The sequence below is a fragment of the Ammodytes marinus genome (assembly GCF_949987685.1).
Source record: "Ammodytes marinus genome assembly, chromosome: 5".
In the NCBI taxonomy this organism is placed as follows: Eukaryota; Metazoa; Chordata; class Actinopteri; order Uranoscopiformes; family Ammodytidae; genus Ammodytes; species Ammodytes marinus.
The window spans coordinates 1,418,428-1,438,478 of record NC_137234.1 but is presented as its reverse complement, the minus strand read 5'-3'; the positions used below and the strand labels follow the sequence as shown (position 1 = coordinate 1,438,478).

The 20,051-nt window shown below is 39.7% G+C and overlaps 1 protein-coding gene across 1 annotated transcript in view; it reads right to left on the bottom strand.

Moving 5' to 3' along the window:
- Positions 1-13,522: 13,522 nt before the first annotated feature.
- The window catches only part of LOC307250687 (small ribosomal subunit protein eS17), a 9,199-nt gene continuing 2,670 nt past the window's right edge, over positions 13,523-20,051 (bottom strand). The window contains exons 3-5 of the mRNA XM_080027837.1: positions 17,399-17,504; positions 15,671-15,736; positions 13,523-13,645 (exon numbers count right to left, since the gene is read on the bottom strand). Of these exons, the coding sequence (XP_079883963.1) occupies positions 13,568-13,645; positions 15,671-15,736; positions 17,399-17,504 (250 nt within the window). The 3' untranslated portion in view covers positions 13,523-13,567. The remainder of the gene's footprint in view (positions 13,646-15,670; positions 15,737-17,398; positions 17,505-20,051) is intronic.

Genomic DNA, 20,051 nt, shown 5'->3' with positions numbered 1-20,051 from the left:
GCCTTTGTGACTCTGCTTGCACGCAGAAGAATATTATTACATTGGAAATCAAAAAACCCTCCCAAAGCGTCTTTGTGGATGTGCGACCTGATGCACTTTATACAATTAGAGAAAATTAAATACTCGCTTAGGGGGTCAAGGGACAAATTCTACTCCATCTGGGATCCAGTTTTGAAATACATAGGGAAACTCAAAACTATACCTGATACACCATAGCTATATTTCTGGCATTAGGGCCCTATATCATGTAGCGTACTGTAGTTTTTTTTTTTTTTTTTTTTTGGTTTAATTACCGACTTGGTCACTTCTGGGCCAATCCAATTATAAAACTGTTTTTCGGATAGTGTACCGTATGTATGCATGATGCATTGTCTGTGTAATTATGATGTGGATTGATGCTGGCATGTCAGCCTATAATGTAGAGTGTTTGTGCATGTGAACAAGTACATAGTGACTTTTGGCACGACTAAGCATGATAACCTTGCTTACTATTTTATTTATTTATTTTTACTGTATTTATTTTTCTATTTTCTTCTTTTTGTTAGTCTAAGTGTGTGTACTACATGTTCAAGTGGGTGGGGTGGGTGGGATACTGTTGTTCGTATGTTTGTAAACAAAAAACAACAAAAAACTATGGATATGTCTGCTAAAATGTATGCTCAGAATATGTATGTGTTCATAAACATTTCCAAATAAAAAGAATTATAAAAAAAAAAAAAACATGAATTGATTGCCATTTCTTATGTTATTTTCCATGTCACCCTTTACATACGAAAATTGGAAAGGAGACAAAACAGAAAATATAAAAAATGTGCATTTTTATTTTTAAAGTTCCAAATAATAATTGAGACGGAGATAGCCACGGTCAGAAAACAGTCTATGGGTCAGAGCCATCACGGCGATGGCCGCGCATAACTTGTGGCATTGTGGCAGCGGGACACAGTTTAACCCGCTGATTAATATAAATAATTATTTGGAACTTAAAAAATGAAAATGCAAATTTTTTACATTTTCTGTTTGTCTCCTTTCCCATTTTCGTATGTAAAGGGCGACATGGAAAATAAGAAATGGCATCAATTCATGTTTTACAAGCATATTTTGAATAAAACAGTCCGTTTTTTATTTTTTTAAATGAAACAAATAATTAAAACATTAAATCAAACAGTTTTTTTCGTTTTTCGTGTTTTGATTTCCAAACTGATATGGATTGAACGGAAGGTACACGGATTCTAGTCCTACTTTATTTCTTCATAATTAGTGTTGCTGTAATTTCTATTCTATTGTTCCTGTTGATTCTTATTTAGTTTTGCTAACATCTTGTTTTTCTATTTTCCATGTGTTCCTGAATGTTTTCCTAAAGATCCCAATCCTCGTAAGATATACACTTTATTTCTTCAAAATTTAAAGAGATCATATATGATGTTCATAACTTAGTCTTTAATGGCTCATTCTGATTTATTTCCATCATTTCATCTCCTCAGTTTTTGATAATCCATGGAGGGATGCACACTGGGGGTGAGTTTACTCAAACGAACACAGCAGCTTCTTCACTTTCTGTCTGATTTTACTGATAACACTTTTAATCTGAAGCCTGGAATCACCCTGTAGGAACATTGAGCTCTTACTTATTTCTTAAACCTGATATCACAGATAGCAGCTGCCTCAGTGGGCTCAACATGACAGCCTCTGCTCTCAGACAAATAAAGCGTAACTGCACCCTATTAGGCTACTTGTTTTTTTGAGATAGAAGCTGAATTAAATTAGGTGTTAAGGAACACATAGGCCTATATGCTCGTGTTAATATTGAAAACAATTTGAATAGCCTATCGTCAATTTAAGAACATTTTTGTATTGTAAATTATTTTAGAACTTTACTAAGATTTGAAAAAAAAGAAAATCCCAGCAAAAAAAACTATTTATCAATTTATGGTCATTGTCTACTCCGTCATCTCCATCAGACACAGGGCTGATCCAAGGGCTCACTGCGTCTATTAGCCCTGAACCTCAAATAACTCTGTGCCTACTTCAAATATCAACAAGTTATCTTGACAACATAGCCCTACAACTAGCTATAATAATAATAATAATAATAAGAATAATAAGAATAAGAATAAGAATAATAGGCCTAGCCTATATTTAATTTATAGTCTGTAGCGCTTTTCTCACACTCAAAGCGATTGAAAACTTTAAAAGGGAAAATATGTTTAGAAACAATCAGGGGGAGTGACAGAGGAAGGGATCCCTCTCCATGGACAGACAGACAGACAGACAGACAGACAGACAGACAGACAGACAGACAGACAGACAAGAATAGCCTACAATAATTATTATGACATGTAGATATTAAAACATGAATAGGCCTAACCTATAGTGCACGTGATGCCTTCACTGACTCGCTCTTTTCCTCCGACATGTTTTTAAACAGAGAATCAAAGAATCTCCAGCTGGTGAGACAGTTTAAACCGGAGCGCAAGGACATCACACACCTCAGGATCCTCCTGTACGGGCCCGTGGGAGCGGGGAAGTCCAGCTTCTTTAACTCGGTGAAGAACGCGCTGCTGCAGAGAAACACACACGGCGCTTTGGCCAACGCATGCAACGATACCATGACCTTCACCAAGACAGTAAGGAGACGAGATCAGACAAACCTCTCATTAATCCATTCATTAGGCTATATTTACGTAGTGATATAGGCCTACTGATGTTCTATTGTTGATCATTGAAGAGCTGAGCCGTTAGGAACACGATGGTGATGTTAAATACCTGAGAGAAAACGCTTGAGTTTTTATTGATAAACAAACAGAGTTTTTTATTATTAGCTATTATCCTTAAAAACCCTGTTTGTGTGTTGATCGGGGGCCGACCACCAATCCCCTTTTCTGTCCCACTGTTTTGAATTAGATATTAAAAAGCGTTTGCCATCTCAGGTTTCAAAACTACTATGCCCATGATCTCCCGCTACAGGATTCACATTGATGCGTTCATGGACCTCGTACAAACCAGATGTTCTTCTGTTTTGTGTTGCAGTTTGAAACTCATCAGATCAGAAAGGGGAAAAGCCTTCCCAGGGAGTATTACCCGTTTGTCTTTAGCGACGTCATGGGTCTGGAGGACGGCATAGGCGTGCGTCATGACGACATCATACTGGCTCTAAAGGGACACGTGAAGGAGGGTTACACAGTAAGACACATCTTAATACAGAACACGTCTGCATTTACTCCAACCACAACTTGTTAACAGAGTTCACACAGACCTGCACATTAGGAGCCTGGTCTCTGCTGCTGCAAAAATATATTTATTAATGAACAAGAGACGAGAACGAAATATAAACGGAAACCAAATCGTTCTTACAGTCTAGGATTGTCTAGGATTGGGCCCTGGATGGTTCATTAACTGAAAACACCACCGTTTACCATTATTCAGTAAAATAATAAAATAACGCTAAAAATCTGTAATACGATCATCACTATCATCTCAAGGGTAGAGAAGGACAGAGTATCCCTGCCATATAATAATCAGTCTCATTGTGTTTGCCTTTCAGTTCAACCCTGTGGCGCCTCTGCCCACCAATGATACTCGACACTACGGCCGTGTCTGAACTGCCATACTAACGTCCTACTCATACTCATTTTGACTTCAATTTGAGTATGTGACGGTTGGGTATGCGAGTTTGGGTATGTGAGAAATTCCCGGATGAGTACTAACTTCCGGGAAGATTTTGGGTATGAATCGATCGTATACTTTTCCTACTCAACCGCCCCACAATGCACTGGGTCAATTCTACCCGCCCAGGAAAATGAAATATTTTCGAGCAAGTTGCTAGGCAACAACATTGTTTGGGGTTCCGCGATCTGACAACTGTACGTGCAGTCATTCATACACTCTTACAATAGATAAGAGATGAAGATAAATACCTAACAACATTAGAGTCACTAAGTGAAATGAGTGTTGTGAGTCTGATAGTGGAGAGAGATCAGAACAGATCGCTGTCCCACACACCGCGGCTCGTCCAGCTCAACTCACAGACAGCTGAGTGCTGATGAGCCGGACAGAGAGCGTCGGAGGGATCCTCCGCCTCAAAACATCATTAGGGACTTTAAGCAACGACGGTTGAGAGGACGGCTACGGCGGTCGAGTAGAATTTTGAGCATTCGAGAATTTAAGTCATCACCTCCTATCGCTGTAGTCAGATCGAGTCAAAGCCGTAGTCCGTCTGTTTACAACGGCAGAATGGGTTTTTGACGTTGTGAGCGCTACACCAACTGCAGCAAGTAGCCGGTCTAAGTGTTGCTAGGTGATAGTGGAGCCCGTTGGAATCTTTCCCTGGCGCCGTAGCCGTCCCTAAAACACCGCTGCTTAAAGTCCCTATTATTATAAAACAAGAGGTCTAAAACACAGATGATGAACACAGGACTGTAAAAATCTAGTTCAATATCTAACCTGTAGAGGGCGGTTATAAGCTTAACAGTGTCTAAACTGCCTGAATCTTATAAGAAGAAGAAGAAATTCTTCATTGCTTGAGTATACTTCAACTGAGAACGTTTTAGACGCAGCTCGCATACACAATCGATCTTTGAGTAGAGAGTATGCAGTATATAGATGGTGAGTATGTAGGATGTAGGACGCTAGTATGGCAGTTCAGACACGGCCTGAGTCTCCTCTCCGGCTGCAGACGATAAAGTTCATGTTCTGGTCACCGTTCTTAATGCCAACGTATCAAACCTCAACAAGACAGTTGTGAGGAAGATGGCAGAGGTCAGAGAGGCAGCCAGCTCCATGGGTAACAGCCACTGCTTTAAGTAGACATGTTTAAACAGACACTCTGATCAGAAACTCGAAAAATTAGAATATCGTGCAAAAGTTCATTTATTTCAGTAATTAAACTTTAAAGGTGAAAATAATATCTTATATAGACTCATTACATTCAAAGTGAGATATTTCAAGCCTTTATTTGTTATAATTGTGATTATTATGGCTTACAGTTTATAAAAACCCCAAATTCAAAATCTCAGAAAATTAGAATATTACATAAAATCAATAAAAAAAGGTTTTTAAATACAAAAATGTCGGCCCTCTAGAAAGTATAATCATGCATTTGTACTAAGTACTTGGTTTGGGCCCCTTTTGCATGAATTCTTGCCTCAATGTGGCATGGCATGGATGCTATGAGCCTGTGGCACTGCTGAGGTGTTATGGAAGCCCAGGTTGCTTTGATAGAGGCCTTCAGCTCCTCTGTATTGTTGGGTCTGGTGTGTATCATCTTCCTCTTGACAATAGTCCATAGTTTCTCTATGGAGTTCAGGTCAGGAAAGTTGTCTGGCCAATCAACACAGTAATACCATGGTCAGCTAACCAGTTACTAGTGGTTTCTGGCACTGTGGACAGGTGCCAAGTCTAGCTGGAAATGGAAATTGTCATCTCCATAAAGCTTGTCAACAGACAGAAGCATGAAGTGCTCTAAAATCTTCTGGTAGATGCTGTGGTGACTTTGGACTTGATAACACAGTGGACCAACAGCAGCAGATGACATGATTCCTCAAATCATCACTGATCCAAATTAAATGTTGCGTTTCATTTGGAAATCAAGGTTCCACAGTCTAGAGGAAGAGTGGAGGGGCACACAATCCAAGGGGCTTGAAGACCACTGTCAAGTTTCAACAGTCAGTGATGATTTGAGGCACCATGTCATCTGATGGTGTTGGTCCACTGTGTTATCAAGTCCAAAGTCACCACAGCTGTCTACAGGAGATTTTAGAGCACTTCATGCTCCTGTCTGTTGACAACATAGATAGTAAATAATATGGACGTAGCATCCGGGCTGACCTCAGTTATTCACACGGCATCCAATAATCCTGGTTTGTGCGCGTCGCCATTTTGTGAGGGGGAGGGAGATAGCTTTATTGTTGATAGGGGATCAAATACTTATTTCCCTCAATGAAATGCAAAATAATTTATATCTTTTTTTTATGTGATTTTCTGGATTTTCTTTTTTATATTCTGTCTATCACTGTTAAAATAAACCTACCATTAAAGTTATAGAACACTCATTTCATTGTAAGTGGGCAAACTTACAAAATCAGTGGGGGATCAAATACTTATTTCCTCCACTGTATATAGACTGTTTGAATAGCTCATAAAGATTCAACGTCCAAGATTTAGAGAGTTTGTTGTCATATCCACAATCAGAAACATGTTCTCTGTCATACAATGAAATTCTTCCTTTGTTTTCCACAGACTGAATGCCAAGAAATAAATATTTAAATATCCAATAAACAAGTAAAATAGAAAACACAGCAACAATATATAATATACAATTTACAAGCTAAATAGAAGAGCAACTAGATAAAATTTAAGTTAAAAATAAAATAAAACAGAATGTGTGTTGGTGTTGTGTTCTTTGCGTTTGCTGGGGGTCATCTTGTATGTGTTTAACCCATAGATAGTATAATATAACCGTGGTGGTAACGTGCTAATGTCTGTGCAGGCATTCCTCAGATTGGGATCTTGACTAACATCGATGGAGCCTGTGGTCAAACTAAACGGTACCTAAGGAACGTGTATCGAAGCAAGTATCTGAAGAAGACGGTGAGTTTATGTATTCTGAGCCACAGAGACAATCACTGCGTTCCAAATCGCATACTCTTTGTATGTACTCTTTTACTACAATGCACGCTTCAGTTGTCTATAAAAAGTACATAGTTTACATGCAGTATGATTCAACTGGGGCATTAATATTTATTTATTCCATCCTAACATGGCTCCTTGAACTTGCCTCTTGCTTATACTGTATATCCGTCTCATCGCTGGTTGTTTTCACAGGGAGGCTCAGTCCATGTGATGTAACTTCTGCTGCAGTGGATTGTGGGTCAGAACCTCCATAAAGCTGCTGGTTTCAACCATAGATAGTACAAAAAATCACCACCGGGTGAAGTAGGACATCTGGGTATTTTTTAGCATAATGCATTTAAAAAAATACCCAGAGGCAAGTTCAGGGTGCAATGTTATGATGATATAAATGACTAAAAGTAATTGCATGCCTGCTGCATGCTTACTAGATACTGTTTATGATCAGCTGTAAAATGTAGAAGAGTATGCCATTTTGGAACGCATCCTAAATCCTTTTCTACTGAATCAAAGCGACTGGAACACTTATGTGTTTTTTGGGGCTCCACTAGCTCTGAGTAGAGTGCATACCATTAAAGGTGCAGTCAGTGATTCTGGAAAACACTTCTTGTTGTCAAAATGAGAGAATTTAGTCTTAATACACAGCCTAGGTGCTGTAAACTGATAAGTACACACAGGGCATGTAAACAAAGGGAGCCCACTGTAGCTAGTAGTAAAACCCCTTTACAGAGAGCTTCAAAAATGCCTGAAATATTGTTAAAATCAATAATAATATTACTTGTTCGACCCTCAGATGGAGGAATACAGCCATGAAGTGGGACTCCCTATGAACTGCATCTTCCCAGTGCAGAACTACTTTGAGGAAGACGAGGTCAACGCAGACACAGACACACTGATCCTGAACGCTCTCAAACAGATTATCAGCTTTGGAGAGGACCATATCGACACATTGGAGAAGTGTTTTACTGCAAAGCTTCATGTGGGAGTTAAAGATGCAAAGTGAGGGTGACGCTAATCCAGTAACCTAAAATATTATTATTCCATTGATCTACTCCTCCTCACCTTTACTTCTGTCTCAACGATATACTCTGACAAATAACTACTAAGTTGGTAAATCATTTAGTTTTATTGAAAAGTCTTTTGACTTCACAATTGATTACCGGGGGAAAAAAGTATGGAATTGATAAACAACATCTGTAGTGAGTGCCGATCCGGGGGACTGTGTTAAATGATTTTTACTAACTGATTATTGCCTGTCGTAAGACAATGTTGTTTCAATAACCTACTGAAGGTAAATGTGATTTTTATTGTGCAATGACATCAGTGTTGGGAAAGGGTGGAAAAAATAAATAATAAAAAGTTGATCACAAAAAAAACATGCACATTTTTTATTTTATTTCACACGTTTATATTAACTGCCCCGCTAGTGTTGCACCGCACGGTGAAGTGTTTAAAGGTGCAGTGTGTAATATGACATCATCAAGAAAGTTCTACAAAGTTCTAGAATGCAACGCTCCCTGGGTAACCCCAACCCTTTAGAATAATAACAGAAGCTACAGTGGCCTTCAAGGACAAGAACAATTCTACATTTTAAACAATGCACCTGATGACATTCCAACTATGACACTTTCAAGATGGCGGCACTAGGCCTTGGTCCAAAATATGCAGAAATATGGACATATATGAGACCCTTTCTAAGGGAAAAATAAATAATTAAAATAATTTTTTTCAGCAATTATGCACTAAATTAAATGTACTTATGGATATTATAATTACTTTCTATAAAATCGGAAATAAAACCCAAAATTCTACACACTGCAGCTTTAAGAGTGGTATTAATGAGTTGCGTAACTGTGGCAGTGGTTCCCAACCTTTTTTGGCTGCGAGCCCATTTTGACATAAAAAATTTCTGGGGACCCCAGAGAATTTTTTTTTCTACTATTAGTTTTTAAACATGTTTGTTATACTGTGTTGCAAATGCAGAGTAGCCAGGATTAGTGCACGAATCGACATCCCCGCACATCGCTTTTACCATTTCGATAGCAGCTGGCAATATTAATGTCTCAGCAACAGTGTTGGGCAAGTTACTTCAAAAGCGTAATGCGGTATTTATTACTTATTACTGGCATTTCAAAGTAGTTAGTTACATTACAATATTACTGTCTTTGAATGGTAAGGCATTACACTACTTTTACATTACTTTTGCATTACTTTCACCAAAATAAAATGAAATATGGATTTGGTGTTCTCAATAGATCTTCTTGTGTTCAATGCAGCTCATTACACAGCAGGAGGTGACATGGTATGGCATAATGACTGAGCTAGGCTTAAGGCTAACACAAGTAGGCCTATGCTATATAATATAATGGTCACAGTTATGGCTCATGGTGCAATACATTTTATAATAGAAATACTGTATCTTTAGGTATCTATGTAGCCTATATTAATATCAATAGAGCTAGAGCCTACTACTGTAGATTGAAAAAGTAAATTGAGCCTCAAAGATTTGTTTCTTGCGTTCTGGCGACTTAAAAGCACAAACAAGTTGTTCACATCATCATCAACTTTTGCCTTTTTTAGTTGTTCCAAAGAATCTGCCTTATCATCTTGCCATCCAATCTAAATGATAACAGCCCATTATGTTTGTTTATCGTCTCTCTTGCGTGACATTTTATAATAACAATAGTAGCCTAAATATAGGCCTATATCTCCTTTGCTAATTCAAAGCATCCACTCATTATGTTGGGAGTCGACGTGTGTGTCAGAGGCATGAATCGACAAAGCGATCAACTCTTATTGTGACTTTTTTGCTGCAGCACTTTTAGTGCTGAGGAGAGCTTGCCAACTGCGCTGTCCTTTACGCACCATCATTGCCGCCGTTATGTTAAGATTTCATAATTTGCATCAAAGCAAACCCTTTAGGCGCCGGGTTTTATTTTTAAAAATACTAGATTTTGACACTTAAATTTCAGAAGGCTCTGGATTGAAAGTGGTTTGAGATAGAGACAAAGTGTAAATGAGACAAATATTGAGAATGACCTAAAGTTTATCTGGGGAGTAAATTTTCCCATCTAATTAGCATATTATGACGTCATATGGTGGCGGCCATGTTGTAGGCTATTATGTAATTTCCATGAAAAAAATTATTTCATCAGATTCACCCCTCCATCCATTTGTAATGATGTCCACTTTGTTGTAAGCCAACAGTTGTAAACTAGAACTAGAACTACACCACAAAACTCATGTAAACAGTAGGTGTTTTTTATGATTTTTTTTTTACCCACCACCATTTTTATTTCATTTTTTCTTCTATTCTGCATTATTACTATTATCATCATTATTATCATTATAATATGATAATATTAATATATATATAATGCTGCGTCGCATGGACGCACCGTGACCGGGGCCGTAGAACGAGTGAACACCAACTCCCTACTCGTCAACTTTTTGCTTGCCATATCTCTAAATAACTCCTAAATCCAGCAATACCGCTTCAGCATAAATAGCTTAGTGGCACACTATCTCCGATTTCGCACCTAACAACAGCGCGACTCATTTGCAGCCTGGACGCGGAGGTGTGTCACCTCTCTGCTCTGACAGCAGGCAGGGACTCGCTCCGAGGGGCTGCTCCGAGACTGACCGCCTCCGAGTGCTCTTAGACGGGGAGGGGCTCGCGGCAGCACCCGCTGCTCGTTAAGTGATACGTGCTTTCACGTCAGAGTCTCCAAACACCACAAAAGTTTTCAATAACTTGGGCAGTGAAACGGAAGCCAGTAGGCTAGCGCATCTTTGGAATCAATTGTAGCAGCAAATCGAGTTTTCTTCTCCTCTAGCAGTAACATTAGCGTGGGTTTTTTTCTACTCTGCGAAACTCGCGGTGTTGGCCAATTTGTATTAAAACAACAAAGAAGTCAATTTCGGGTTTAAAATGCATTGTAACGCACGTTTCTGAGCTATGTACCGCGTTACATATTACCATTTTTTTTTTGCTGTAATGCCTTACATTACCGCGTTACAGCAAAACGTAATGCATTACAGTAATGCATTACTTCCTGTAACGCGTTACTCCCAACACTGCTCAGCAATGATATGCAGCTTCATAGCCCTAGCAATGAGATAGCTCACCTCCAAAGAAGCGTTCAGGCCCTATTACTAACAGTCACAGCCTTTTTGAAGTACACTTTCTGCTTATTCAGCTCGGAAAATTTATTTTTGCAAAAAGATCTTGGTTTGCGGACACGCCCCTTGTGTGTAGTCTGAAAGTGCCTTTTGAGTTTGAATTTGGGAGACTGTGGTGAAATGCTACGGTGGCGCTGAGCATTCACCAAATAAAAAAAAGTTTCAGAGCAGGATCTCGTAATTACGAGATAATATCTCGTAATTACGAGATAAGGATCACCCTCTCATTCATCGATAACGATGTCTGTGTGTGTGTGTGTGTTTGTGTGCAGACGAGGTGAACCTAGCCATAGGAAAACGTAGGCAATAGCCTTGGTTTCCGGACTACAATGGGCCCCATAATCAATACAATTATTTTAAATATTTGTTAACTGTTCATTCATTAATCAGCGATCGCATCGGGTAGGCTACTGAGGGACAGACTTTCGGCTTTACGCCCGTGATCAGCTGCTGAGGTCCGACTGGGCTTTTCTCCTGAATAGTCCCAGTGACTGCATATCTGCACAAAGTTGACATGGCTATACTCATTGTCATGCCCTCCTTGTAGAAAGTTCGTATGTGTTTGTATGAGTCATGGATTACACCGAGTTTAACGACTGCATTTAATCAAAGCATTCAATAAAACTGCGTTCCGATACAGTAACAAACAGGAGGTAAAAGTGAACTAGCCCACCGGGCATTCTGATTGGATGAGGCAACACAGTACGGTGGCTCCGGTGGCTCATAATGAACAAACTGCATATACAAAGTGAAAGTGTGTCCCTCATTTCCCGATGCGATCGCTGATTAATGAATGAACAGTAAACGGATATTTAAAATAATTGTATTGATTATGGGGCCCATTGTATCTAGTCCGGAAACCAAGGCTATTGCCTACGTTTTCCTATGGCTAGGTTCACCTCGTCTGCACACAAACACACACACACACACACACAGACATCGTTATCGATGAATGAGAGGGTGATCCTTATCTCGTAATTACGAGATCCTTATCTCGTAATTACGAGATCTTTATCTCGTAATTACGAGATAAGGATCTCGTAATTACGAGATCCTGCTCTGAAACTTTTTTTTATTTGGTGAATGCTCAGCGCCTCCGTACTTTTCTAACCATTTTGCCCTAGATCGTACAAAGGCACCTTTAGCTGCATCAACATATAATTTATCTATATCATTTTGGAGTTGCATTAGTTTTGCTTGTTCAATTTCTGACAGGTTTTCTTTATTTAATAAGATCTTTAAATTTTCCATAATATCCCTTTCTTTTGCATCGTTTGCTTTTTTGATGTTTTTGCTACGACTAATGGCAATTTCTCTCATTTTAAATTGAAAGAATTCCCATTTCTGAACACTATTCATTTCTTTTTTGGTAAATATATCTTGAGCCATTTGTTTGACCAAATCTTGAAAGGTTTTGTCTTTAAGCAAGTTAAGCTTCCAATATCCTCGTATTTTCTTATTACTTTCTTTTGAACCAGTTAAATGTAATGAAATCATTTTATGATCAGATAAGGAGCATATGAATGAGAAACTTCAGATATATATTGTAAGCAAGAAGTGGATGTTAACCATAAATCTATTCTAGATTGTTGTGTACGTCTAGCGTTACACCATGTAAACTCTTTGCAATCCGGGTTAAAGAATTGCCAGGCATCAGTAACTGTCAATTTCTGATTTAAATAGAGGGTGGCTTTGAAATTCGAATTTTGTGAAAGCATCCCCGTTTGTTTTCATATGGAGGCTTTGTCGATGTGACGTCACTTCACGTGCGCTTGGATTGTGGGTCAGAATCGCCCAAATAGGATGCACTTTTCAACACTAACAATCTTGGCCGCATGAAGTAGGACATCCGGGTACTTCTAACCATCCTAAATCTGGCCACAAGAATCGTGACATCCTAAATCTTTTTTCTACCATACTATATAGTAGAAAGTATGCGATTCGGAACGCAACCATGGATTTGTTTTTCTTCCGTTGGGTTTATACAAGTTACATTCTTAAAATAAACTAATGTTGAATAGATAGACATTAAATAAATCGTCCTTTTTTCACAGATAGATTATGAGAAAATTAAATGGTTAATTTAATTAATGGGCCGGCTGTGGTGAAGTGTGTAGGGCGGTTCGGTCGTCCACTGGGTTACAGGGTCGGTGGTTGGATCCCCCATCTCCCCCCACATGTCCAAGCGTCCCTGGGCAAAGAGACACTGAACCCCACATTGCTCCCGATGGTTCAGAGAGCACCCTGCATGGTAGCTATACTGCTATCGGTGTATGAGTGTGTGTGTGTGTGTGTGTGTGTGTGAACGTGGTAAGAAATGTAAAGCGCTTTGGGGCTGAGAAAGTGCTTTATAAGTCAGTACCATTTAATGTAACTCCACCACAGTCTAGAGGCTTTAAACATGTATATAATTGCTGGGGCGACTGTGGCTCAGGTGGTAGAGCGGGTCGGCCGATGATCAAAGGGTTGGAGGTTCGATCCCCGCCCTGCCACCTGTGTCATAGTTGTTGTGTCCTTGGGCAAGACACTTCACCCACCTTGCCTCGTGTGAATGTCGATAGTTAGCCTGCTGCTATCGGTGTATGAATGTGTGTGTGAATGGTAACGGGGGAAAGGAAAACAGGTCTCCCTTGATAAAGAGTCTTCGGACTCAATGGGATTTACCTGTATAAATAAAGGTTAAAAATAATAATAATAAATAAAATGAGACAGCAGCTTTAGTTTTTGCCCTGTTGGGTTTTTATTAGAACAGTTTAGACGTTTAGACTCCGCGCGGCTGCTTGAAGTTCATCCCGACGGTCGGCTGAGTCACCTGCAGGTTGGAGAGGTTTCCAAAGTCCTGCAGCACCAACGAAGAAGAAGAAGAAGAACAGGGGGTTAGAATGAGAGGTCACACACATTTAATACAATACCATAGAAGAAGAACAGGGGGTGAGAATGGGAGGTCACACACATTTAATACAATACCATAGAAGAAGAACAGGGGGTGAGAATGGGAGGTCACACACATTTAATACAATACCATCAAAGAAGAATAGGAGGTTTGGTATTAAGTTGACACAGCAATAAACATTTTTTTGACAAAGATTTTGGTCTTGTTAACTCGAAGGTCCAAAAATATACATAAAGTAGGTGAACAGGGGATTACTATTAGGGTTCTAGTTATTTCTATTATTAAAGGTGCAGTGTGTAATATGACATCATCAAGAAAGTTCTACAAAGTTCTAGAATGCAACGCTCCCTGGGTAACCCCAACCCTTTCGAATAATAACAGAAGCTACAGTGGCCTTCAAGGACAAGAATAATTCTAAATTTTAAACAATGCACCTGATGACATTCCAACTATGACACTTTCAAGATGGCGGCACTAGGCCTTGGTCCAAAATATGCAGAAATATGAACATATATGAGACCCTTTCTATGGGAAAAAAAATAATTCAAAACATTTTTTTCAGCAATTATGCACTAAATTAAATGTACTTATGGATATTATAATTACTTTCTACAAAATCTGCTAGGAAATAAAACCCAAAATTCTACACACTGCAGGTTTAAATAATTAACTTTAAAAACTTTCCAAATACCCAATTTTAAAAACGTGCCACAAGGAACTTTTAAATATGTTCTTATAGTTTTATTTTTCCTCTGATGATCATACATTTTTATATAGTTTTTCTTAATGCCTTTGTCATGGGGTATACGCTCACCCAGGAACAACAGCTGGCAGTGGGATTTTTATGAACACGTTTTAAAAACACCAGCGAAAGTGAGTAAAACTTTTCCAAAACTTTCAGATAATTCCAGAGCCATTTACAAGCCTGGAAAACTTTCAAATTTTATTTATTTTGCAGGAATGTCATGACTATGGGAACCCTGAATATGTAGAAAATGCAGCATTTTCAAGCACTGTGTTCAGACTTAAAGCACATGCCCTTGAAAAACCACCAGACTACAGTGTGAAAATAGCCGAAGGTAAAATGTTTGAGAGCATCAGGGTCTGAGAGGAACATTCATCCTTCAAACACGGGAAAGGCTCTCAGCGTAATGTTCCTGTACTATCAATGACCACGGCTACTGGGATACGCCACGGACACTTTCGATACAGGGTTTTACACACACACACACACACACACGTTAAACTAATAACTACTTTAAAACCCTGTGTTTAAGATGCACCAGTATATATACAATTATATTATATGTATCTGTTTCTGGGTGAAAGCATTCAAACTCGTCAACTTTTAGCTAATTTTGCCATTTCGCAACCAAAATCGACAACATATAAAACACATAAAATTACTTGGTAACACTATACAATAAGGATACATTAATTAACAGTTAGTTAAAGGTGCAGTGTGTAATATGACATCATCAAGAAAGTTCTACAAAGTTCTAGAATGCAACGCTCCCTGGGTAACCCCAACCCTTTAGAATAATAACAGAAGCTACAGTGGCCATCAAGGACAAGAACAATTCTAAATTTTAAACAATGCACCTGATGACATTCCAACTATGACAATTTCAAGATGGCGGCACTATGCCTTGGTCCAAAATATGGAGAAATATGGACATATATGAGACCCTTTCTCAGGAAAAAAATAATTAAAAAAATTTGTTTTCAGCTATTATACACTAAATTAAATGTACTTATGGATATTATAATTACTTTCTACAAAATCTGCTAGGAAATAAAACCCAAAATTCTACACACTGCAGGTTTAAGAAGCTGACGGGGAGATTCGCATAAGAATCCCAATGCACCTGTACTGTCCTGTACATGTGCAAATGGCAATAAACTAATTCTATTGTATATTGCATCAATGATGTGTATATAAAGTCCTAATAAAGATAATAAATAACTTACAAGCAGCTTGAGCATTTCCTTGGTGTCAGGATCAACTTCAATAAGCTCCTGGTCCAGGGCAGAAACCTGGAACAGAGAGAGAGATAGACAGTGTTAGAGGAGGGTTCACACACACACACACACTCTCTCACACAGATTCACACACACACAGATTCTCTCTCTCTCACACACACACACACACACACACACTCTCTCTCACACATACACCTGAAGGAACACAAAGGTAGGATACACACAAACACACACACTGGACACTTATAGACATGAAAGGAAACACACACACAGCCATCACAAAACCGTCAGGCGCTGTTTCACATACGTACTTAATTCATGACTAACAATTAATTGGACTAAATCAGCTTTGGTAGACAAGTTAAAATTAAGCTTGAAGACATTAATGAGACTAGATTTGCTCATTTTTGCAATAAGCAAAACTATAGAGAAAAGCAACAAAGTATATTTTCGATTGGGGACAATTTTGTATAAAACAGATTTCTCTGGTCCAGTGAAAAATAAGAAAATCAACTTCGAATGCTATATTGTTTCAGCTAAAAAAAAAACAATAATAATGTGTCTGTGAACTGTCTGTGTTTCACTTGTTTATAAATAAACGTTACTAGGTCATAGATTTGAGTTCTCGGGTAAATACAGCACTTTTATATTAGATTTTTTTTTAAATTGGAAAGTATCTCTTGAATGCAATTAAGATTTAATGGCATGGGGGCGCCCTTAGCTCAGTTGGTAGGGTTAAGTGGCTGAAATGAACTTAAAGTATTATATTCATAACATGCAACAGACTACAGACAGACCATTGAGTAAGTATGAGGTGTGTGTTTGAGAGCATCAGGGTCTGATAGGAACATTCATCCTTCAAACACGGGAAAGGCTCTCAGCGTAATGTTCCTGTACTATCAATGACCACGGCTACTGGGATACGCCATGGACACTTTCGATACAGGGGTTTTGAACAGCAGACCACACACACACACACACACACAGTAGACCAGTCTTACACACACACACACAGCAGTTTTAATTATTTCCTCCTACAAAAACAGTCATCAAAAAGGTGTGGTGTGGGGCGCTCCGGTGGTGTAGTGGATAGAGCGCGTACCATATTGGCTCCGGCCTTCGTTGCAGTGGTCGCGGGTTCGAATCCGACCTGTGGACCTTTACTGCAGGTCATCCCCCCTTTCTCTCTCTCTCTCTCTCCCCCAATTTCAACTCTGTACTGTCTAATAAAGCTTGAAAATGCCAAAAAAAAAAAAAAAAAAAAAGGGGTGTGTGGGGTCTTCAAAAACCAGCAGCCAGATATCCCCATCTTTCTACGCCAAAAGCCGTCTCAACTATCTATCCAAAGCGACTTCCATTAAGTGCATTCAACCGTGAAGGTACAAACTCAAAACAACAGGAATCACATCAGTACTATAGCTTCAAATATCTCTCTCTCTCTCTCTCACACACACACACAGAGACAGAGAGAGAGACACACACACACACACACAGTTGTCCCTCCTCTCTCTCTCTCAGACACACAGACAGACAGACAGACAGACAGTCAGAGACAGACGAACAGAGAGACAGACAGACACACACACACACACACACACACAGACAGACAGTCACAGAGACAGACAGACAGAGAGACAGACAGACAGACACAGAGACAGACAGGCAGACAGACAGAGAGACAGGCAGACAGACAGAGAGACAGACGGACAGTCTCACCTCGGGCACGTAGTTGTCCCTCCTCTCCCTCTCCTCCTCCTGCAGCTTGATGGAGATTCCTCTGACTGGACCGCGCTGGATCCTCTTCATCAGATGCGTCACATACCTGAAGATTAAAACACAATATATATAGTCAGATATACACATACCTGAAGATTCAACACGACGAAAACATCAATATTTTAATAATAATGGATTGGATTTATATAGCGCTTTTCAAGGCACTCAAAGCTCTTTACAGGGTTCCAGGTTCCATTCATTCACACACAGTCATACCGGTGGTGGTAAACTACCATAGTAGCCACAGCTGCCCTGGGGCAGACTGACGGAAGCGTGGCTGCCATTCAGCGCCTACGGCCCCTCAGACCACCACCTCAAACATACAGCAGTCATACACATTCACACCAGGCAAGGTGGGTGAAGTGTCTTGCCCAAGGACACAACAACCATGACACTGGTGGCAGAGCAGGGATCGAACCGCCAACCCTTGGATCATTGGCCGACCCGCTCTACCACCTGAGCCACAGTCGCCCCGGCCCAAGACTGAACACCCCCCCCCCCTTTTTTCTTTAAAGGCCTACTTCACCTGGTGGGAATATGAAGGTGTATTGAACTCTGAGATCCTGTGTAGTATAAATGTGCAACAATTTTTTTAAATCGGATCATCCTAGCCTGAGAAAAGGCAGAAAGAGTGTTTTATGGTCTCACTGTCTAACCCTACATTTCTCTTACTGTGACATCACAGTATTCTCAGAGTTCAATACACCTTTAACTGTTTATTTGTGTTCCATACGTTATTTAGTCGCTGCTTGTGTTTTTGTTTTTTTGGATGTTTCATGTCTATTTGCATTTGTGTGAAAACTTGTTTTTTGTGTGACGCATTTTGATTGTGTTTGAGCTCGGAGGCAGCTGTTTACTTTGTGTATGTTCTAGTTGTTGATGAAAAAACCCAATAAATGAAACAAAACATCAATAAAACCATAATATATAGTCAGATATACACATACCTGAAGATACAAAAGTTAAATTATGAGTAAGTTTATAGCTATCTATAACAGCTGGGGCATCACATACCTGAAGATTTAAGACAACGCAAAACATCAATATATAGGTTGCGTTCCGAATCTCATACTCTTTCTTTTTTCTATTCTACATACTACATCTGACGATAAAAAGAATCTAGTTAGGATGCAGTAGGCATACTATTGGGACATACTTTTACTCTCTTATTTCATCATAACATTGCGCCTTGATCTTGCCTCTTGCTTTTATATCCGTCTCATCCCCGTTTGTTTTCATATGGAGGCTTCGTCGATGTGACGTCACTTCACGTGCGCACTGGATTGTGGGTCAGAATCGCCCAAATAGGATGCACTTTTCAACACTAACAATCTTGGCCGCATGAAGTAGGACATCCGGGTACTTCTAACCATCCTAAATCTGGCCACAAGAATCGGGACATCCTAAATCTTTTTTCTACCAAACTATATAGTAGAAAGTATGTGATTCGGAACGCAACCAGAGTTAGTTTATAACTATAGTTCAACACAACAGGGCTGGTCACGGTGTGTGTCTGTGTGTGTGTGTGTGTCTGTAAATGGTCGTAAAGTTTGTGGACTGTTGAATCGAATTGCCATCTGGGATAAAATAATAGTTTGAACTTGAACCAGAATACATAGTTATAATAATGACTACTACAGATGCTAGTTATTTCTTCCGATGTACTCTAAACTACTTTATTCAGAAACCTTATATACAATATATTTAAATGTTTGAGAGCATCAGGGTCTGATAGGAACATTCATCCTTCAAACACGGGAAAGGCTCTCAGCGTAATGTTCCTGTACTATCAATGACCACGGCTACTGGGATACGCCATGGACACTTTCGATACAGGGAACGTTAAGGTGGAATTCGGGAGAACGCTTTGTCAAAATCAGTGAATATCTCCTCATGATCCACTACCCGTCTGTACTGTGTGTGCACTGAGAAAAAAAATCCAGTCTTAATACACAGCCTAGGCTCTGTAAACTGGCATGTTGCTTGCTACAAAGGGTCTAGGCTGTGTATTAACACTGGATTTATTTTCCAGCGCGCGCACACACACAGTACAGACAGATCATGAGGAGATATTCACTGGCCACATGAATTGGGACATCCTAAATCTTTATTCTACCATACTTAATAGTATGGGGATTGTAACGCAGCCATGGTCATTAAAGGCCTACTTCACCGGTTGGAATATGAAGGTGTATATAAGAGAGAGAGAGAGAGAGAGAGAGAGACAGACAGACAGAGAGAGAGACAGACAGAGAGATATTAACCTACCCAGCGATCTTGTTGCGGAGAGAGAGACAGACAGACAGAGAGAGAGAGACAGACAGAGAGATATGAACGTACCCAGCGATCTTGTTGCGCGGGGGGGGGGGGGGAGAGAGAGACAGACAGACAGACAGACAGAGAGAGGGAGAGAGAGACAGACAGACAGAGAGACAGACAGACAGAGAGACATGAACGTACCCAGCGATCTTGTTGCGGAGAGAGACAGACAGACAGACAGACAGACACAGAGAGAGACAGACAGACACAGAGAGAGAGACAGACAGACACAGAGAGAGAGACAGACAGACACAGACAGACAGAGACAGACAGA